Source organism: Sitodiplosis mosellana, unplaced genomic scaffold (assembly GCF_009176505.1).
Source record: "Sitodiplosis mosellana isolate CC-2019 unplaced genomic scaffold, AAFC_SMos_1.0 Smas_scaffold_1, whole genome shotgun sequence".
NCBI classification, from domain to species: domain Eukaryota; kingdom Metazoa; phylum Arthropoda; class Insecta; order Diptera; family Cecidomyiidae; genus Sitodiplosis; species Sitodiplosis mosellana.
In genome coordinates this window covers 7,567,189-7,590,789 of record NW_022595244.1, presented here as the reverse complement: position 1 = coordinate 7,590,789, position 23,601 = coordinate 7,567,189, and the positions used below count along the sequence as shown (strand labels likewise).

The following is a 23,601-nucleotide window of genomic DNA, read 5'->3' as shown; positions in this document are numbered from 1 at the left end:
ATGATAAATTAGATCATTTCCGAAATGCTGCAAAATTTGCATCAAAATGAAAAACATTGTACAACTTCCTACCCACGGAATCATGAAAGCTCAGTGAAAAAAAATGAAACAAATAAATAAATCTGGTTTATGATCATATTTCAAAGCGAATAGTCTTTGATCGTCATCATTTTTTTGCGGGCACTTGTCAAAAAATTGTTCAACGATATTTGGCGCACATCCAAACTTCCGTTTCAAATCAAATGTCAAAAGTCACCAATGAAACAATTTGCTATGAGTGAAAAGAGCAAGAAGCGGTGTGAAATACGCATGACATAACATATGATGAAAATTGGCTGAGATGATGCGAGATCCCTTTCGTTTTCGAACATAAAGTTTCATTTCTTCTATAAACAACGCTTAACAGGTATTTAAAGTATTAAATTCACATTGCTTGGGATTCCTATTTTAACGGGGAAATGAAGCGTAGCCAGTATAACCATCGTGAAATGCGTGTAAATTTTGAACAATTGTCGAATTTGTATCCAGACAAAAACAAACAAACGAGGTTGTAGTGGTAAGTTCACAGTTTGAGGTGGATTACTTGATCCGAGTCTAATATAAACGTATCCGAAGAGACAAAGCACTCTTCCTTAACAGCGCATCATAATTCGACCAAAAATTAGGTCGCATGCGGTTGAAATATGAATAAAATGAGTATCTATCCCACTCTCTCTCCGAATTGATGTATTCATTGCTTCCGCAATGTTTCCGTAATGGAGTGAATATTTTGTCAAATTATTCATAGTCGATTTACCTTAATCCACTTTGCGGAAATCATCATTTACCGAACATTTGAGCGTGAGTGAAAGATCCCTAGTAATGTGTGTAAAATGGGAATGGCTGACCTCAATACGCATCATCTTAGCACCCACAGCATACATTGAAGGCAACGCAACCGACACAAGAGCCAATGCATAACACTGATTGAAATTTATCTAAATGATTCGAGAGCGTTATCATAATTTCCTAAACATTGAATGGCCAAAACATTTTGGCCAAGACAAAACAAAAAAATATACGAGAAAAAATTAACCAAATTTTTTCTTCTGGATGGTATACGCAAAGAAAGCAGAAAAAAACGGTTATGCCTGAAGTAGTGACATAAAAAAACTGCGAACATGGCGCTGATCGATGGCGAATAGTCGAGGAAATGAATAAACATTACCATTAAAATTGATTTCTCGAGATATAAAAGTCGAAAAAGCGCTTCGGTCGCTTGAGTAGTATTCAATATGAAACATAATCTGGTTGACATTGGATGTTCGACCGAACGAACCTGCTCCTGATAATCGAATCGATTGCTTGTGCCATCAAATATTAGTTCAAGCGGATTGCTGAATTACAATTTTTGTGTGTCCCTATGTCTGAATATCGTATTCGCATCGAATGAGCTAATAGAAGATTGGCGCAATTTTTTTTCTCTGTCTTCTTCTTCATACTGGAGACAATAAGATGATTGCGAAATCTTACTAAAAGCGGATAGAATGAGTGACGTAACTAGAATAAACATGTCTTCTGCAACAACATGTGATATGAGTTAAACAAATGCTACAAATAATTTTCTTCTTTTACTCTTTTATCCCTCTCGCAAAAACTATTCTCATAAGCGAATTATCGAGACATTCCGAAACGGAGAAGCAGACAAACGAAAAAGTGAAGAAAAAGAATTCGCAAAACTTTTGCTACAATTTCAACAGTGAATTCGTAGAAATGCGTTGTTGAATGTTTTGCAGTAAAACTATATGGCCGGAGTAAAAACACAATTTTGAGTTTATTCAACTGTCTCTTGTATAGTGAATAAAATGATCATCACAGACCCGTGGAAAGAAAACGATAAAGAGAAAAAAAAAGAATCGATTAATGCAAAGTTGGCTCCAGTTTTTCTCTGCTCTATTGTTCGTTTGGACGACATCACACACACACACACACAGTGTATGACTTTTATGCGAAAAATGAACAAACCGATAGAAAAAAAACACATCGAGCATAACAAATTCTTATCGGCTATCAAGCAAGCCCACTATGGACTAAATAAATTCAATTTCGATAACTCACTCAAGTACGGACGAGTGGTGCGGCACAAAAGAGCGAAGGCAACGTACGTAGGTCGGGTGAATGGAATAACGCAAGAGAATGAATTTCAAATCCAATCAAAAAGGTGTGCAATCAAGTATGACAGTAAATCAACATGAATCAAGCACCTCTTTACAGTTGGTTTTTTATCAACGGCCAAATGGCAATATCTCAAAAAAATTTAATCTACAAATTCTTGGCGAAAAAAAACGAAAAGAAAATGAAGAGGCATTTTTCGTTGATATTTAATCATTTAGATTAGAGGTGCCATAAAACACGTAATGCTACTATCACAGCAAAATATCCCTAGAGTAAATGAAGACAAAAAAAAAACGAATCGATTTTCGATCAGACATTGCGATGATTTTATCACGTTAGTTTCTCGTCAACGAATTCGGTCTTTTTTTCGCTCATTTTTCTTGAGCTTTTCTATATTCCAAACATTTTTTTTTCCTTTTTACTCGGCCATAAGACACTTCCTCTGCGTTGTAATTACACGCATACCGTAACATCTATCGTTGTGTACCTACGATGCGGCATTGAGTTTTTTCTACGTCGTTTTTTTTCTTCTCTCTCTCTCCCTTCCTTTTTCTCTCTCTCCTTTTCATCCGATGGAAAATCAATTTCACATCCTTTTTCGTTTGTCTGTTGTCAAGTCGAAACGAGCGACGAGCTAAGCTCATAACGACTTGGAAAGAGTTATATCACGAAAGTGAAACGCAGAAAAAAATAAATTCGAGAGAATATCAAACTAAACTAGCAATAATGAAGCAGTAACAAAAAAAAAACTGCTACAAATACCCAGGGAAAAAAATCGCTCAAAAACGGAAAAGTAGCGGATTTACGATAACAGTCGTGTTGAAGAATTGAGTTGCTAAGATAACTTTCGTTGCGTGAAATCACTGTCATCATGGCCAATAATAAGAACGTCAGAGAAGCGGGAAACAGAAGCGATTGCATTAATTTTGAGCAAAGAAATTCCGTTCAAATATTTGAACTTGTACTAAACAGATGAAGTGTAACATTTTTTAAAATAGCTTCAGTTTTTTTCGGCGAGCTTATTTATCTTGAAGCATCGCCAGAAAAAATGCGAAGCTCATTTAATTTGTTGAATTATTCAAAGTTTTCCGGCAAATCGATTTTTCGATTAATGAATGTATTGGGTTTTTGTTTCGCTCGATTTAAAGCTCAAAACCAAATCCTATTACCGACTGGAACTTTGCCGTAATCACAATATACCGTTGCCCGTTCATGTTGGTCAAATAGAACTGTTGCTTAATACAACAATAAAATGGCAATAAAGGCCAAATCGATACATACACACAGACAAATTTTATATGTGGAATAATAGCCACAAGCCAAATGGCATGTTCGAATGGTTTGGAGTACTAAACCTATTAAATGGCGTTACGTTATCGAATTTCTCTCGCCTGCAACGGTATCATTTCATCAGCAACGGAAAACCATCAAACAATCGAAATGGTTGTTATGTATAGATGGATACACATTTATGCACACGTATCGAATGAGTTTATACCTAAATTGAAGAGCTTACCGATTGCCCATTGTATTGCACCACATACACATACACTGTGTGGAGTGGTTTTGGTATGTATCAGCATCGGCCGAAGCCAATTCATCAACGCATTGATTGCAGTTTGATTAAGTGAAGAATACGTTTTATGAATTTCCTTCAAATAAAAGCAATATATCTTATTTGTGCTGATGTGCCTTTCTGATTGCGACGTTTAACTGAAAACGGTCATTAATCATCACTTCGAAGATATGGCGCGTTTGGTTGTCGGTAAACGCCCTCGTCTTGCTCATATCTACAAGAATGTGAATTCGGGCGCGGTTCGCTCAAACAACAAGGTCATAGAACACACATGCTACCATCGCAATTTATTCATAATAAAATTCATTTTTTGAAAATCGGTTATGGTTCCTTGTGTGCAACCCGCGTGTTCGTATTGTTCCCGTTTTGCTCGTTAAACATTTCCATTCGGATGTGCATGAGCAGAATCATCTGAATGTGAATGGAAATGTTAAATCCTGATTATAACAACAGTGAACGATTCTCAACATTCAATTGTGAATTGGAAATGCAGATTTTTCTTCGTAAATTCCGCTATTCAGAAGACTATTGTGTTGTTTGGAGAACAGAAGAAGGCGATACATTCGATATTAGATTTTCGAACGATGCCTTCCAGTAAGTACACAAAAGCGTTAAACGCATTTACTGTCATTTATTTGGGCAAACAACTTTTGAAATGTAAACTTGTTTATCGTCAAAATTCATCAGCTTAAATTGGTGCACAGTGTGAAATGGGAGTGACACACGACCACCACCACCACATCGAGCGTTGTCATTGATTTTCCGCTATGCGTAATGATGATTTGCAATGGCTGGCATTGTTTGAAGCACGCATACACTCAACAATCACACAAAGCAGCCCTTAATCATAACTGCTTAACGGTATGAATAATTCAGCGTAAGTGTTGAAGCATTCGATGATGCGGCTAGACGGCAATGTAATGCAATTGCGTTCTCGATATAATAAAATCAAGCCGATGAGAATAACGACACCAACGGATTTCGGTGAAAAAGACAACGACCGGTTTTGGAATGCTCACCAGTCAAAATGGACGCAACACACATTGCAATAGATCGAGGCCAGCTAGAGCGTGAGTGGTACAGACATAAGAGAGAAATCGGCTGGAATTCGCAATAAACAAATTATGTAGTTAACTTGACAACGAACGGCGATGTCTCTTTGTGCCTTGATGATTTGTATTGTATTGTGTGTGCGTGCGTGCGTATGTATTTGCTTGGTCTCGATGAGTTCGGGCGCGCGTTCGACATGCGTAGTAAAAAAGCCCGACCCGTTTGCATGCAACCGTGTAATTTTGTCAAGTAAATCATTTATATCGTTATTATCTCTTCACTTTATCATCGCATTCAAATTTATAAAATCATAAATACATAACATAGAAGCGGAGCAAACTCAAGACGTACAAGCGTCGTTGAAAAGTAAAATATGTATGTATGCTCAACAGAATGAGAATGACAATCTTAAACCATATCGCTGAGCACGACATGATGAAAAATAACAACATAAATACCACAAAATATTTGAATGAGCCGCCAGTCAGGGAACCGTGCCTCAATAAAAGAAAATCAGCCGATAAGTGGCATGTTATATGAAAATCCCATGCAAAAATACCACCACCCAACTCCATCACACCCAAATCATTGACACAGCTCACACTGGGAAATTGCATGTATTCGGTTGAGTCCCTTTACGTGCGCTTTGATTTAATAAGTAAAACTTGAAGATTCTTTGCTGCCGCAGAAATATGACAAATATTAAATCGTAATGGCAAAAAGCTGATAACAGAATGCTTCAGCAACCATATCCACTAGATGAATTGCATTCTTGAGTGGTCAAAGTCGGATATCGGCCCAGGGAAATGTCCATCAGTTGGGTGAAAATGGATAAGCAATATTTCAAATGGAGTTGGGTTTCTGGTTCCTAAATCTTAAATTTCAGAGATTTCTCTTGGCGTAAATCATGATTTTCGCCTGAAATCATTCCGTACAATCGGAAAATATTGCTTTTTATGCAGAAATAAGATTGGGGACAGCAACTGTATAATCGTTGCAAATGCCGACACATGATGTTGTGATTGCAAATATTATGCCATAATAATGATAATTTATGAAATTTGTATCTTGCCAACAGCGTTCTTCATCCGAAATACGCGACGGGGCTTTATAAAAGATTAAGCTCCCCAAATAAAAGTACATAATTCAACGCGTCAACATTGCTTGATGCGCTTTTTTCACCATACATTTTTACACTCTGCCATTGTCTGGCTTCTTCATGTCTTGTCTTTTTGGTTCGGCTTGCTTTACACACATCCAGTGTTGAACGATATATTTGAAGAAAAAAAACCGACATGTTCATCGTTCGACGTTCGTCACGGTAGAGTCATGCCAATGTATCGCATTCGTGGTTGGCTGGTTGTTGCTATTTTACTGTTTGCTTCGGATCAACGCTGTATGTGTTTCTTGCTGTTCGTTGTGCACTCGCTATCTTATTATGTCTGTTAAAATGTTGAACATCATACTTAAATAGTCCCGAGTCATCATCGTATCGTCATTTCTGAACTGAAACAGCCAGCCAAACGATGGAAAATATTACATAGTGGATTATGTATTGTGTCAAATCGAATGAAATACACGTTCATAAATCGAGCGAATAACATTTTTGACAGTTTCATGGAAGTGCTGAAAGAAAAGAAAAAATCATCTACATCATGCAATACACTTCTAGTTAGTTCTTGATCGAGTCCATGAGTTAGAGCTCGATAGTTTTTTCGCTGTTTTGCCTCGCATCCGGTCTAATAAGGGTAGGCCAATAAATGAATTCGGCTCCTTTTTTTATTCCGTTCAGAAGACGAAGGCGAAACAAGAAATGGCTTGGCATTTTGTGGGGGATTCAGATTGAATCCTTACACATAGGTCAAAAGCCTACACATTTAACCCGGGTTGCTCATCGATTTTTGCTATTATTTGTCGACATCTCACTCTCTCTCTCTTTCTCTCTCTCTCTTTCCGGGAAATGATACAAACAACATGAATATTTTTGCCTCTGTGTCGTTTGTTGATCAGCACATTTACTACGATGATTACGGCCGATGGACTGAAGAGGATGGCTAGAGCCGAGAAAAAAAAGATAGAAAAGATACGCACACAGACACACACAGAGAGAAAAGGAAATTCAATTTGCAATTTATTGTTAGACAGATTTTTGTTCGAAACTATTCTTTTATTGCGAGAGAGATCTCGTTCTTGACGACGAAGGATTCATAAAGTTGATGCCATTTAACTTAATTACATTCAAGCAGCATTTTCACATCTTTTGTACGCAACCAAATCGTCGACTCAACGCTATCTGACCAAAGCGTTCGACCGAATATGGCACAAATTTCGCCTTATTCCCTTACTGAAAAACCAGCCATCATTTCGAAACCCTTTCAAAATTTGGCTCGAACATGTGTTCTCTCATCTCATTTTTTTTCTCCACATCTCTGTGTCGTTGCTGTTCATTTAATTAAATACCGTACTGAGAATTCTAGCTCACCACCATATGCTATTTGTATGTGTTAGTGTACATTCGAATCAACTATTTCAATTTGAAATTGCGAACTTTTATAATATAAATGTGACGATCCCAAGTGAGTTATGGCTACAAACATTCAAATACAATATAGTGCGATGTCGACATTTGCAAGGGTTTCAACTATCAAAGTTATTAGCGATTGTGCGTCGGTTTTTTTTTCTGTCTCTCCCTCTATTTCATCTACTCTCTTCTCCTCTCTCTATCTCTCATGCCACAAAACCAAAAACATCAGCACTTTGTGCATGGCAACGAGAACAGCAGCATTTTAATAAATGTTTCCCCGAGAATGTGCTATAAAATGAAATAGATTTAAATGGCATCATTAAATTGGAATGAACTAATAGAACCATTCATTTATTTTCGTTCCGACGAAATTAAAATCAAATGTGCATAGGTTTCATTAACTATTTTCGGTGTTCACATTTGGTGGCATACATGCGCATCAAATGACGATTTAAATAATGTCAGTTAGAATGCGTATTGATAAAAAAAATTAATTTCTATAATGATGACAACCGAGATTGTGTCAAACTTGTATCTTTGAGGAAAATATTCAAATGTTCATTTAGATATATTTTAGTTTGTAGTTTGATGCAACCATTTTGGTTCCGCGAATACTTTTGCAACCTCAAAATTGGGGTTCTGCTTTGAATTTTGGCAACAAATTTGATTTGAGAATTTCGAACGAAATTCGTTTATATGTAGACGTAATCAAAGTTCATATCACGTCGTCATATCAACGAGTTTTGTTCAAAATTCTCATATCACATTTGTTGCCAAATTAATGTGAACTTTTTTATTTATGAAATTCTCAACATGAATAATGTGCAAAACATACTCGATCGTTCGCATCGTTTCAAAGTTCATTAGAAATTTAATAAATGCATCAGATATAAACTGCGCGGTATGCCTTTTGTAAAACATCGAAAAAGCATTATCAATCTTGGCCGTTTTCCATGAATTATTTGGTGAAAATAAAAAAAAACTGAACCGAGTAAATGGTCCTATGCATTCCAGTTTAATAAAGTGAGAAATGCAATTTATATACCCTTTTAGCTGCTATCACAGTGAATAAATAATGCCGACAAGGCTTTTAATTGGTTGGTACTTTTTATCAGGTTTGACTCGATAGAGTCTGCACTTGCAGCACTAGCAAATTATGCACATATTTACTGGCCGACTTTTCTTTTCACCCATTGCAAATGGCTAATCTAGCAAACTGCTAGCCGCCAAAGTAATATATTTCCTATGATCACGCCCATAAAGTTGTCGAGCTGTTGGGCGAGAAAGAAAAAGAGAGCAAGATAAAGATAGAGTTCAACTGTACAAGCGTGTAAACCGTATTATACACTCCGAATGTAGTCCAAGCAAAAGTGATTGTGACGCTAAACTGCAACTGTAGATAATAACAAGAGAAAATTAATTATGAAAACATTAAATGCACAGAGTGAACATCGCGAGGCCAGGCACACCACACACACACACACACATTCGCTGCACCTGTAGTGCTCACTCATGAAATCTTGATCAAGCCTGGCTTATAGCTATTAAGTGTGCTCAAAACGCATACCCAGAACAATTGCGAACCGCACATTTCAAGTCAATTCCGTTTATTAAACGTGATAGTTACGTTGAGATCCCGTTCTCACTATACCAATATTGAGCTTATCTTTTGGTCAATAAATTATGCACAATGCACTTCCATTAACAACGTGAAGTGTTTTGCTTGATTATTATCTTCGTCGATTGAGCGTACCCAAATGAAGTTCTCTTGTGACTGTGATCCATCTGTGGCGTCGAACAAAATCCTCAAAGTAATTCAAGCACACAGCAATCTTATCATGTTTTTGAGGGTAAAACTTCTTCTGTTCCTGAAATTAGTAAATTAATTTAGTTCCTTTGAGAATCTTTAAAACCACGTACGAGATTCAACGTGAATCTTTTGTAGGAAAAAATCGCACTGAAAATGGGTTATGGCTTAGATAATACAGTAAAGAGTTGAAATTGGTTTGCTGCTCAAGAGCATGGAAAAATCATAGTCCGAAAAAAAATCCACACCACGATTTTGCACAAAGTAAACGCTACCTGATTCGGACAGCGTATTGCATTTTTCTATTCGATTTGCGTAACGCTTTGAAACATCATCATCGTATGTTTTTGCTATGAACAAACCAAAGAAAAAATCAGCGAACAAGCACACATCACAGAGCATGAAGACGAGTTTAATTTTTGACTACAAAAGCTTCGAAATCGTACATAATAAAATGGAAATGGATTCAATGTTTGATGGGAGATTTGATATTCAGTGCACATAGCCCGATATTAACGCCGCCCGGAAATGATACAATTCACAAAGCCACCCAAACAAAAATAACCATCCAAGAAGAAGAAAAAAAGAAGAAGAATCAGAAGCAGAAAAGGGAACAAGAATAGCACACCAAAATAGAATAATAACGAAAAAAATATGTGCAGAATATAAATTGCCAAAAGAGCAGATAGAAATCGTGTTGGGTGTGTTGAATGGTTGAATGAAATTGGCAGAAAAAAAAGCAGAAAAAATGGTTGAAAAGTATAGAATATCATTCGGGGGATCTGCTTTTTATTAGTCATTGCCATTTTTGTGTCACCAAAAGACATATTGATATCCAGAGAAATAAATACGAGATAAAAACAAAGTCATGCTCTCAATTGGAAATGAGCACAAACAAATGAATATCATTGGCAAATATTTGCGGCAGTCGGAATATCATTACCCGGAAAAGAGTACGGAAATATCAACATTGTTTCAGCATATTTAATGCAAAACCTGAGCATTTTCCCTTTTCATAGCACATTATCTATTCAATTGGCTGAATTGGAATTTTCGACGCCAACAGAGAAAAACAACAACATTTTCCTTTCAGCTTGTATCTTCATCACGGCCATCCATACCTTTAGTGCAAAAGCATTTATTGCCCTCCTTAACGCGAAAGCCATCTATTCGGTGAGAACATGAAAACAAACAAAGTGACTCCAGCTGCCAACCGATATATGAATCGGTGGAAATAAAGGCAGTGTATAAAAAATGTGCCAAACAAAACGAACTACAGCGTTTCCTCTACATAGAGATTTTATTGTATTACAACTCTGTATGGATCAATTTGTTTGTTTTCATGTTCAAACCGAACAGATGGCGCTCGCTTTAGGTAGGACAATAAATGCTTTTGCACTAACCGTATGCGGCCATCTATTTGTATTTCAATTATCTCTGCGATTCATCTTTTTTTCTCCTTCCTCGATGCTAGCGGTATATATATCGCTTGAACTGATAAAGTCATTTTGCGATAGCAAGGAATCTCTAAGAAATTTATATGGGCCGTAAATTAAGTTCGTCAATTGAATTTCATTTTAATTTATTTAACGACACACAAACGTAATTTACCTACTATCTCTCATCGATGCCAATTTCTCGATCGAACGATTCTTCGGCGAAAAAGTTTGCGTCGACGTTGAATTTGGTTGTGCATCGATTTATTTACCGTTGCCATATACTCAACCGGGAACATGGTTCGTTGAGTTCGTGTGTTCTGCTTAATAAAAGTGTCATTTCCAGGTAATAAAATATGCCCGACATCGAAATTTGTTACGTTCCATCGCGTTTGATCCTTTATGGCGCGCTCGCACCAACGAGATAAAACGCACACTGTAACGACATATAAATTGCAAGTCAATGGTCAACACGGTTGTTTATCTCGGGTGTAAACACAACGATCGGAGGAGCGGGCCTGATTTTCAATCCAATTGGCTCATTTTTCTTTCCATAAATCAAGTGGCAAGTGTGTATGTGTGGCAATTGGACTTTTATTAATAATTGAAATGTGCACAAACGATGCCAGCGGTTGAAATCACATGCATCCCTTAATAAAGAACCAATTGGGGTGTTTTCACAATGCATGAGGAATTTATGCGGGTCTCTCTCTCTCCTCCTCCTCTCTCTCTCGCTGACTATGTATATACTCGTAAAAGGTATTTGAGTACACGGGGAAATGCAAAATGAAAAACAAGTTTGACGAACCGTAAAAAGGATTGTCGACTCGATTCAACTCGAACAATGCACGAGACTGTCGCAAGTGTCCGAACCGAAGGACACTCATCAATTTGTTCGCATGGAAAGTTACCGGTCATGTACTCGTTGCTTTCTTCATTGTCAAGACAAAGAAACGGAAAACGAATGAACCAGGCATCAAGCCAACCGATTGCTTTACAAGTGGCTGAAAATTGAGCAAAATGTGAAACAATCAACGGGGAAACCGCCCTTTAAACGCTCAATTTGATCAACCACAAAATTGAATAAGAGAGACAAAGTTGTCCGTGAATTTTGTGGCCACTTTTAATTTTCAATACTTAATCATAGTAATTCCACATCAAAGGCTTAAAATCCGGTCGATACATATAGCGTTGGGCTGAGATGAGCAATGAGCAAAGTTCTACGTCTTCTCTGCAAGTTATGTCGTCGTTCATTAGCTATCGACCAAAAATCTGCCGTTCATCATGGCATTCAGTGCTGTTGTCGTTTGAAAATAAATTAAGTATGCGTTTCGGTTGAAGGAATCTTAAAAAACCGGGAACTTCTTGCGTCACATAAGCCATGGATGAACAGAGCCATGTGAACATCGTAAAAGTACACTTAATCTTAAGTTGAGTAAAAATCGATTAAATTGAGTTATATATGTAAATGTATATATTTCGTTCATGCCGTTCGCATGTACATTGTACACTGTGAGTCTGTGTGCAGCGAATCACATTTCAATTTATCTTCAGCGTTCTCTCTTATTGTCATAATATGTTTGAAAGTTTGCTTTTCTTACGCGCTACGCTCCATTTGATTTTCAATCACATAAATGCTCATATAGATGACGATGACGACGATGACAAAAAAAAATCGCATAGAAGCTTGCATTAATCTGGTTCGCTACGGAAGATTCACCGTAGAAAAATATGTTTTCCATTAAATAGCTTTCGTCATTGTATAAGATTGAGGCGCGGTTTCTATTCAGCCCAAACCACAAACTTTGCATACGGATAGAGCGAATGAAAAACACAATGAAGAAAATCCATAAAAAACAACTAACGCAAAACCACACTTACTCTAAATTTCAATTCATGATTACTTTTAATAGTTTTCTCTCGTTATTTTTCTACTTTGTGTGCACTCGAAAAATTTCCACTATGTAGAATGTAATCACATCTTATTCGGTTGTTTCACATCAGTTTAAGCTCTTGTCATACAAACACACATACACACGGGTTTTAGTGTGGAAAAACAATTATACGCACATCCTCCACAAAAAATGGAACAAAAATAGCAAAATGTGTGCAACGAGAGAAAGAGAGAGAGAGAGAGACTGCGATCCAGATTTTCAAGAAATGCTCAACCATGTTTCGAAGACGAGTGCATATTGTCTTAAAAAAAATTTGTTGCGATAATACCCGCTCGTGTCGGCTGTCAACTTCGTAAATCATATCATTAATGCCATGCATTCAGCGCACAACATGCTACATAATTTTCTTCTCTCGTGTAGTAACTGAACACGTTTACCACACATTTTCTCACTGCAGCGTGTGTACATCAAGTGGGATATTCCTCGTAATATCTGATTTGGAAAATTTCACGAAGTTTTCTGTGCGACGAAGTGAGAGCACTTCATACATGAGTATGGCATTGTTCATGCTGTTTTTTCTTCATGTTTGCGACTCGTTTAAAGAACCATAAAATTGTTTCATAAAGATAAACATCACTTGAATCGAGTCTTGATTGCCAGCAAATCAGCTTGAATACGATGACAAAATGTCATGTGAAGAGGTTATTTTAAAAACACCTGATGAAAAAGAACGGAATCCATCACTTTGAAAATCAGCAACATGTTCGATTTTTTTTATTCATCTCGGTTTGCGACTAAAAAAACAATAATCCATTGAATTTAACGACAATTTCCATTGATTTTCTGCTTCAAACCGTGCAATGCGTCCGGAGTGGCAAACGGTTGAAAGCAACAAGCCTTATATGTGAAATTTTTGCCATTTCGACGCGAAATGTTTGCAATAAATGGAAATTGACGTTGGTTCAGCAATCGCAAAATGCTTTTGTCATCCGCTGAATTTCGACGAAAATCCTCTGTGGTACTGAACCAGCCATTTCTGAGAATGCATTAAACGACAAGGCCAAAGTGTTTCGTATAAATTCGCTTGATTCGTTTTGTACGCAAAATGCAAAAGGTATGTTTCAATGGCGCGCTATATTTGATGTATTCATGAATAATGAACGATATTGAACCATAACAATGTGTTTGCCGCAAAGCAAGTGAAAATGATCGCATCCCTGATGAAACATTGCAATGCGGCCGTTTTAGCCGGATAAAAAGATTAAAAACGAAGCGCATCAAGTATGATAAATAGACATTTTACATTCAATTTTAGAAAGAAGTCTTCACTTTCGCCTCGTTTGTCATACTTTGCGCGTCCTATGACTGACATTCTGTCGTACATAGCGAACAGTCTCAAAGCACTTGACTGGAAATCACAATGCTCAATCGAAACTCATTTCGATACGCTTTTCATCGAAAAACCGAATTTGCGAACCGTGCGTTCGTCATGCTATTGAAAAATCGGTCGCATCGGGACACAACTTTCCACAAAACACTTTCAAGGGAACGAACGAAAGAAAAAAGTACAAATGTAAACGGCTTTATGTTTGCGACAAAAAGCAAAGAGCCATTAAAATTTGAAATGAGCTGAGAAAAAAAGCGAGCGAAAAGATTGAAAGAAGGACGAAAAGGATCGCGAAAAGAACAATATTCCCAAAGCACAGTGCAATTGTTATTCGCATATTTTAACATTAGAATGTCAACAGAAACCCAAAATGAAATCTCTCGGAATGGATTTGAATTGTTTCGCATTTTGGCCCCGAAATCTCAATCTCATTTATATCAAATTGACAAGCTTTTATCTGATGGTGGCGCAAAAGAGAAAAAAAACGCGAGAATATTCAATTATTGATATTTAATTTGGCTCTCGAAAGTGTTATTCTCTCTGTTCTGTTTTGGCTGATGACTAAAATCGTGGAATTTTGAAATGAAAATGGAAAACACGCAGTCATCCAATTAAATTTCTCTCGCCAGCAGAACGGATGCCACTACTTTTATCAAAAAACTCATTTATTTTTCGTTGCGAGACGAAGTTTTAAATTAATTCGCAAAAATTTCGGGAAAAAAACAATCGTGATACACGGGGTAAAACATATTGCTATTTGTCGATCAGCTCGTGTTCGTAATTTATGTCTTTTGTTTGATACGTACTTGTTCTGTGTGTAATACGATGAAAATGCACTGAAAATAGCATTCAAAATTGTTGAGATCACTTTCGGTAGCAACAAAAATTCGACGCAATTGTCGTCGGTATAGAAACGGCATTGATAGTAAATTGTACCTCGAAGTCACCATTTGTTGGATATCTGCAAGCTGTGATATGTTCTCCTAGCTGCTCTATCGCATTGGTCGAGGTCAAATATCATATAAATTTTGTGTGCTCAATATTGGCGGAGAAATTTCTAGTTTCAGCGAAATGCAGCTGGGACGAATTCACATCCGAATGCAACCCGATTCTCTTTTTTCTGAGGGCGACTGAATGGGGTAGCAAGCAACAGCATGAGTACATCACATGAAAATGCATGAATTTATGATTCAGATTACTGTAAAATATGACATCGTATACGATATGCTGTACGATTTTTCACTCGCTCTCTTTGTGTCTGTAAATATTTTGCAAGCAGCGCAGCCCAGCATAAAATACTAAAATATCAATGGCATACGTTTCCTTGCCATTTTCCATGGAAATAAATAATTTTGACAAATGCGAACGGGAATTTATGAATTTTACTAAATTATACAATTATTTAAATGCTTGTTTTTAATTGAATTTTCTACTTTACAAGCAAAGTGAAAATGTTATTTTCCTTCTTCTTTATTCGTTTCCGGCTTCGTCTTTTGTTTTGTGTCAAACAAGTAGCAAATTGGTTTTATGTAAAGGGAACAACGGAACAATTCATACTTTTGCTTCACTCAAAAAACATGTAATAAAGCCGAATATTATCGCATGACAATTCGTAATGAATGAAAATATTTTCATTTCCTCTAATCAAATGATTATGAGGCGGCACAATACATGTTGTGCCAGCAAGAGACACTGAACCAATTCAACGAATACGATTCACGTCATCTTGATGCTATTGAATTTCAGCATGGCAATCATAAAAGAAATATTGGATTGGCTGTTCTTTATCATCATCATCGTTCGTTTTATTTTCTGTCATTTCGAGCTCATTTCGGGCAATGTCTTTATGCAATCAGTCAATTTGTGCTAGAGAGTGAAATACAGAGAGAAAGAGAAAGAGAGAGAGACAAATTTCGGGAAATATTTACTCGTCGTTCTTAGTCGGTATGGTTGCTGTGTTTACGCATTGTGTTTGTGTATGTCACTTTCATCGTGGCTCTTGTTTTTGCAACTATTTCGACACATGTGCCAAATAACATGTATGGAACATGTGTATCGAGCGAGCGAGCGAACGAGATAGAGAGCGAGCGAGAGAGAGAGAGAGACAAAGAAGGAAGCGAAAGAGAGTTCGTAATATAGAATATGGCAGCAAGAGTGAGACACAGTTGGCTCTGTGACTGAAACTGTGCACTCGTTCAGCAAACGAACGCACATGGTTATGGATATGATGTTGGCAATAAAAGTGTCGACTCATCATTATTGTTGAGCCTGTTTCAACAAATTATATTTTCGCTTTTTGTTGGCTTGTTCATGTGTTGATGCGCGTCGGCATGCATATGGCCCTTCGATCAATGCTTTTTGTTTGAACAACCGGAACAGGAACGTACTACATACCAGTAACACGATAGCCAGGGAATTGAACCTGATCCGAGGATATATGAATAACACCAGGATTTTGCCATAGTTTTCATCAATTAAATATTTTCGATACGAACAAGAGGCAGATAACCATGGGCCACTTATCCGATGCCAAAACAGCGGTACATCCACACACACACACGTTATGGTAACAATGCGTATCAATTTCGTATGCTTTTCGACAATACACTCATGTGGTGATAGAAGTGATAAACCATCCAAACATTGGCTCTCCATACTAAACGCCTTGATGCGTACATTTACACTATTCATTAGTCATTTTCAGTGTTTGGGCGTCTTGAGCATGCACACACTTATACCGCTCGGCCATATTTATTGGCATCATTTGAATGTATCTTTCTCTGTGCACTTTTCCCCCTCCGGAGGCATCACATAGATATATGGTCTATGGTGTATGACGAACACAAATTTGATAAGCATCGTCGTGTATTAATAATTTTATTAACGGGCACAAATTCATCAGCAAATATTATCCTTTTTTGTGCGCTTCGCTATGGTGAGTATGTGTACTTTTGTTGTCAGAGATTGTAGACACGTGATTAGAGGAGCAATTTGACAAATGTCGAACGAAGGCGATAACAGAAAAACATGCAGAGAACATAATCAAACATAATTTTTACTGCACATATGGAATTATTCGCATTTCTTGCCGATTTCGCACCATACATTTGTCCAAACTTCGGTCGCTTATACTGAATACCAAACCACAAACTTTTGATAGGCATGAAAAATGGTAAAAAAAGAGAACACCATACACTAAACCGAAATAAAAACAGCTTTCTCGGAATTTGTTAACCCAGTGCTACTTGTCGCTTGATATCAACCGAAAAGAATTAATGGACAAAAAGAAAAGGGAAAAAAATGGATGAAATCCACTTAAACTGAATATGGTTTAATTCAGCTCACTCTCTGACTATCCGACTCATTTCTGCACAACGCAAAGTTTTACTCAAAAGCTACTTAATTTTCAATAGAAGTTAAAGGCATTTATGGAATGTGCACTACACACACTCAAACACACATTCTGATGAATCGTTGCATAGCCAAAAGTGCTCGAACGCCAAACTAAATTCAGAGTTGACATACTTCTTTTTTTCGCTCGATTTTTCCCTCTTTCTCCTACTTTGAATGAATTTTATCTCGCATTTTATCTACGATAAGTGCACATTTAAAGCATACTTTCGTTTCTCTCCTCTCGCTTTTCCTATGTTGATTTTTTTTTTCAAAAGAAACTTTTAGTACAAGTGCCAAGGCACATAGAAGAAAATAGATATACGGAGAGAGATAGAGAACGAGCGAGACTGGATCAAATGAATGGAAACTGCCAGTGTAATATTTCTGTATTGAATGCCTACATTTTTTTTTCTATAATGGAATTCGAAAGATGAGCAGCGAAAAAAAAATATAACTGGGACCGAGTCCATATTGACCATGATCTATGTAACGCCCTTTGCACAGAACCGAACGCTAAGTGCTCGGCTCAGTGAGTCACTGTGTGTGCTTTTGCAAACTGATACACATTTTTTTCGCAGCCACATAGAACAAAACGGAAAAGAAGAAGCTCGAATAGATTTAGTTTCAATTCTGTAATGCAAACACACTGAAAATGATTCGCTTTATTATGGTTTATGTAGCGAATAATCCAAATTTTGTGTACATATGAAAAATACGGAAAATCAATACGATGGAAAATTGGCTTGCACAGCACAGCAGTGTATCTGGGAAATGCGTTCAAATCGAATATTGGGGCTTTTTTGGCCGAAACCGGCTCGTTGAGCCGAAAATGAAAACCAAACATTTTTCCGGATGTTAAAGCGTCGAAGCATTTTGGCATCATATATTATAACATCCGAACTGTGTTCCAATTTTCTGGTGGATATCGTTGAGAGAATTCCATTATGGTTTTAAATTGCGATCTAATTTATTTGGCTAGGCGAAACGCAAATGCAGCGTTCATCAAATGTTGAATTTGAAGAAGAAAAAAAAACAAACTGAAACAAAGCACAAACTTCACCAAATGTTTTCTGTTCTTATCTTAAGTTTTTCGGAATTGACTATAGAGTCATCGACTCTAGACGGGTGGCCAATGTTTGGCGCTGTACGATATCGACGATCAAAAATCAAGCACATCGAGATATTGTTGCTGCCCCAGCTATCATAATATTTTGTCTTTAGTTCACTTCATTATGTGTGAATCGTCCATCAAAAAGATGAAAAAGATGAATAAGAAGAAGAAGCAAAAGCAGCGCCCGGAAAAGTTTTCGACGTATACAAAATTCATCTTCAACGATGATTAATAACTTTTGCTTGCCAGTGCATACCATTTCGCGCTGAGCGTAAAAATCTGTGATGATGATGAAGAATGAGAATGAAGAGAAAGAAAGTCTATTTCAGTTTTTGGATCTTGTTAAACATGACATTGATTACTTGATTGAATCTGTGGCAATTTTTTCCATTTAATCCGAAATTATTTCGTTCTCTAATGAATTTTTCTTCTGTCCGAACACGATGAATACAATTAATCAGATAATTAATGTTCATACTTGGTTGCGAACATGTCGCGTTTGTAGCGCGGAAATTCGTTGCGAATTATTATTGTTCGGCATCGTATGGATTATGGGCAAATATTTCGTGGATGTGCAAAAGCAAAAACAAAAAATTATTATGATTAATCTTTTTGGCGGAAAATAAAAACCCAAAAGCTATGAATTTATTCCGATTTCTTACATAACTGAATTAATTATTCTTTTTATCTGTGTTATGTTATGTTTTATTATTTTTCCTTTGCAAAAGTGATTTTTCTTCTTCTTTTTCTACGTTGAATAAATTCATAATTTAATTTGATATTTGAATTATCTTGTCTTTTCTCTTTTAGACGAGCATAAATCAAGAAAGTCTAATCAACACAGCCCACATCAGATTTTAACGGAGCAAAAATTTTGGCGCGTAAAAGATCATCGCACGGAGCCAAAAATGGGATCGTTTAATATGGTGTTTAAAGCAAATAGATGCGATAATGAGACTAATCACGAAAACACATTCGGCGTATCATAAATTAACCGAAGAAGTCATTCGACCAAAACGATTACGGACTAGAAAAGTCGACCGTTACATGCACACACGCCGTTCCAGCTGCGATAAGTGGACCGCACAAGCGTCCGCCTGAGAGATTCTTAAAAACCATCTAAAGTCGCCAGCGGCAAAAGGAAGAGGAGAACACAAAAAATTAATGAAAATGCGATATAAAGTGAATTTTCATGTTTTGCTGTATTTTTTGAGTAGCTGTTGGACAATGATGGGGAGCCAAGTACCGAACCTTTTGAATCACGGCGATAGCAAAACCAGCAGCAGCAGCAACACTACCACTACCACCACCACCAATGACACAACAGAAGCAAACACATTTTTAATAAATGTGAATAATAATAGTAATCACAGCAACGACGAAAAAGCAGCATTTGAGCACACAACACATTTAGCTAGCACTAACGATAGGATTGCCACTGCACTTGCAACGAATAATGAAACGAATCACACTAAAATCCAAACGAGTAAGTTTATATTGTTAATAAATTGGGGTAGTAAAGCAAAATGTTGATTATTATTAAGTAATAAAAGTAAGGAGAATCGGACGAGAAGCCGTTTATAGCCAAGGAAATTCCACTGGTCAAGGGTGTTTGCATCATGAATTGAGCGCGCTATGACCTAGCAAACACTCTAACGTATTGTTCGTAGCTTTATGTTTGCATATTATCATCATGGGTTTACCCTAGCGGAACGAGAATATGGAATGGGAGCACACACACATAGTGCTGATTAAAAATAGAAAATGGCCCATTTCGTATTCGATACAAGCTTTTACAGCCATACGCCGCTTCCAAATAGTGTCAATTTCCGCAATCCATCTAATGAATCTTATTGTTCGCGCGACTTTATTTCAAATCCGTTCTAGATGCTGCATTGCAGTCGCGCATATTTTTGTCTTTCGTGCTAAGTACACAATATAATTCAAAATACAGTTACAGTTTTTGTTGCTCTCTCTCTCTCTCTCTCTCGTTCAATTTTCATGTTCACTTTCCATGTGAAATGGAATGCAATTTGCCTGCAGCTGTACCAATGTAATTCTATGTTCTCTGCTCACTTTTTTTCTTTTCTCTCTCTTCCTCTCTCTCTCCCTCTGCTTTTCTTTTCCTTTTAGCAAATGGAAATTACAGCGAGGAATTACGCGGATCAACACAAGCGCTGGAATCGGAAGTGACGGAAACGCACCAATTCAAATCAATGTCATCGATAAAAGAGGCGTTGATGTTGGTATCGCCTTGGCCCCCACCAGTTGTCGCAAATCAATTGAACAACAAGTATTTCGTTAATCAAGTGCAATCAAATTTGAGCACTACACTGCTGGACTCTAATCATTCGGCTACATCGAATGGCCAGGGTATTGTTGAGACATCAACGGTCGCAACAATTCAAGCAGCTGTTGGTGCCAATAAATATTTTGTTAGCAATGTTTCATTATTATCGATAGAGGACGTGACACAGAGCTCATCAACATTATCGTCGTCATCGTCGTCGTCGTCGTTGTCTAAATCACGTTTTAAAGCAACTGTAAATCCATTGTCTGCATCGAATAAAAATAAAACCGTTCAGCAGCAGCATCATCATCATCACGGCAAGACAAATGGTTCGGCACCGAGCAGTCGTACTCACTTTCAAATCGCACAAAAACAGTTGACTCTATCCAAAAATATACGTACCGAACCGCCACCAATGCTGAATCACATACTTGATTCACTGTCTGTGTCGAACAGCAAACATCTTCATCACGATCATCGGTTTGTATATCAAGTATTTTTCACTTGCAAAATGACTGAGGAAGTGTTCTATGTTTCAAATGAAACGAATAGCATAGGCTTTTACCGGCTTTTACGCAATACTGGCGCGACATATTTCTCTCGTTGCATGTGTGTGTGCCTATGTGAGCAACGCCTGTATCAAATAAATAAACTGACATTTGCACAAATAGCTGGCAAAATGGCGATACAATGTAAAAGATTGCCGTCGCCTGGTTTATTTGGTTTCATTAAAATTTAATTGCTTCTGGCATTTTATGGGATGCAGATAACGTGCCACTCTACGGTTACACACCGAATGTGCAAACACACGGTTGACGCTCAATTTGGTGATGCTTTCATTCAAACCAACCGACCGACCGAACCGACAATATTTGTTTGGATGTATTTTTCGAACCAAAGCGCTTGCTTTATGTATGGTGCTCAGTGCTCACGCCTTGATTTTTCCTTCCATCCGAATACCGTTCCATCTAACGTTCCATCGAGTGGAAAACATTTTTCAAACTCATTTTATACTTTGTTTACAAACGAGAGTCAGCTTCACTTGCAGACGCTTTCTGATTCTCGGTTTTATGATGAAAAATGAACAAAATTCCATTGAATGAGCAGCAGACCATAAAAGTCGGTAACCGAAACACACAATGGACTTTATGCATGATTTGATTCAGTTTATTTGTGTGTCATTTTGGGAAAAACGGCTGTGAATCATGAATTGCGAAGCTTTGACAATGGAATTTTAAGTCATCTGACCTAACGCTCTTACTGCTTACCGGTAGCTAGAATGATGGTAGCTAATGGTGATGATGGTCTTAAACTGTAGCTAGAATGATGAGAATTCCTTTTCTTTTGTTCAAATTAGCCTGGCATTATGACAATATAAAAATCTGATTCGCTTTGATGCCACCATTCCCAAAATACTTTGGAATTAAACAGCTTTTTCAAACTGAGGTGCTAAATTCAGAGAATGTGACCAATTTATTTTACCGATAAATATTTTGTAGTGTGAGAATTCCTGTGATAAACCGAACGCCCGGAAAGGACGGCAGTGGCTACCGAGACATTTATCCTGTAATCTATCTCGTTTTTGAACACTTCTATTTTCATGCCATATTAATGCCTGGCCAAAAAAGTTTTTATCATCTCAACAGAATCTCACTTTTTGCCGCGTGCAGCGTGAATTCCAACGCAACATTTTTTAACTCAACGAAAAAATGGAACTGATTACATCCGTTTGCTGTGCTAAATTCTTGGCGCATAACTTCGCTTATTGCATTACAGATCTATCAAATTCTACAAAATTAAAACTCTCGTACCATTTCAAGTCAAAATGAAAGCAGCACACACACACACAAAAAATGCCGAGCATTTGCTTGTTTGCTTTTTTTTGCCTCACCTTTTCCCTGATTTTGTTTATCTCAATATTTGTTTGTTTTTTTCTCTCTCCCTCTCAATCTCACTCTTTCTTTCTCTTTTTCGGTGTATTTTTCGAAACATGATGTCAAACAATATCTGGGTCGAAACGGAAATGCTAACAATGTTGACAACGCCACCAACAAATGGAATGATGCTGTCGTTTATATTCGTTTTGACAACTCGAATGAATACGTTGAACGTTCGTCCGCCACCTACATGCATGCGATTGCTTTTATGCGATTATTGCCGCCATCGTGGTCGTTGGTCGCCGTTGCCACCACCGCCATTGCTGCGCTGCCGCCGTCGTTGTTGTTGCTGTCGCCATATGTGCATGGTGTGTGTGTGTGTGAATGCAATTGCAAACCATTGTTGGCTGGCTCATCGCACACCAGATATGGACCACATTTTGAGGATATACCAACCATTGGAAACGTTACGAATATCACAGTGCCCATTGGAAATGCTGTTTATCTTAATTGCCGGATCAGCTTATTGCAAGATAAAACCGTACGTATTTATATGTTCCATGATAGTTCTCTTTTTTTGTTGTTGTTGTTGTTGTTGAATCTCTTTTTGGTTCCATCAGCTTGGCATTTCGCACACCATTCCAGATTCAGTGTTTATTTTGTTAATCCCGCTCTGACATTTATGGAGCTTTTTCTACACGCGATTTTTGCTCCCCGAATGTGTGTCGTCGTTGTTGAAATTTTCATTCTTCTTTTTTTGTTGCGGGGCGCAATTTTCATGTAAGCCTCGACTTTTGTGGGAATGGGAGCATGTCTGCATGTACAGGCGATATGATTCATATCGCGTTACCAAATCAATTGGGAAACATGGAAAATATTGCGACCGAACTTTTACTGCAGCGCGCACACACAAACACCAAACAAATAAAACAATTTTCACTAGTTGAAAATGTATTAAATCGCAGCTCGAGATATTGAAACCATCCATTTGGTGGAGAGAACTTTTGTTAAGTGCCATTGGCTTACCACATCCTTGGAGATTTTTCCCACAATTTATTTTTATCAAGCCGATTAAGAATTAAAATACGCGTACTCGGTGTG

The 23,601-nt window shown here is 37.4% G+C and overlaps 1 protein-coding gene across 5 annotated transcripts in view; it reads left to right on the top strand.

Moving 5' to 3' along the window:
• Nucleotides 1–23,601, top strand: part of LOC129573352 (uncharacterized) — a 60,578-nt gene that overhangs the window by 17,519 nt on the left and 19,458 nt on the right. For all 5 annotated transcript variants that reach the window (XR_008688584.1, XR_008688583.1, XM_055453765.1 and 2 more), the window contains exons 2-4: nucleotides 19,144–19,819; nucleotides 20,467–21,103; nucleotides 22,927–23,041. Coding sequence is in view for 3 of the 5 variants with exons in the window: in XM_055453765.1 (XP_055309740.1) it covers nucleotides 19,498–19,819; nucleotides 20,467–21,103; nucleotides 22,927–23,041 (1,074 nt within the window). In the remaining 2 variants the exon portion in view is untranslated. The remainder of the gene's footprint in view (nucleotides 1–19,143; nucleotides 19,820–20,466; nucleotides 21,104–22,926; nucleotides 23,042–23,601) is intronic.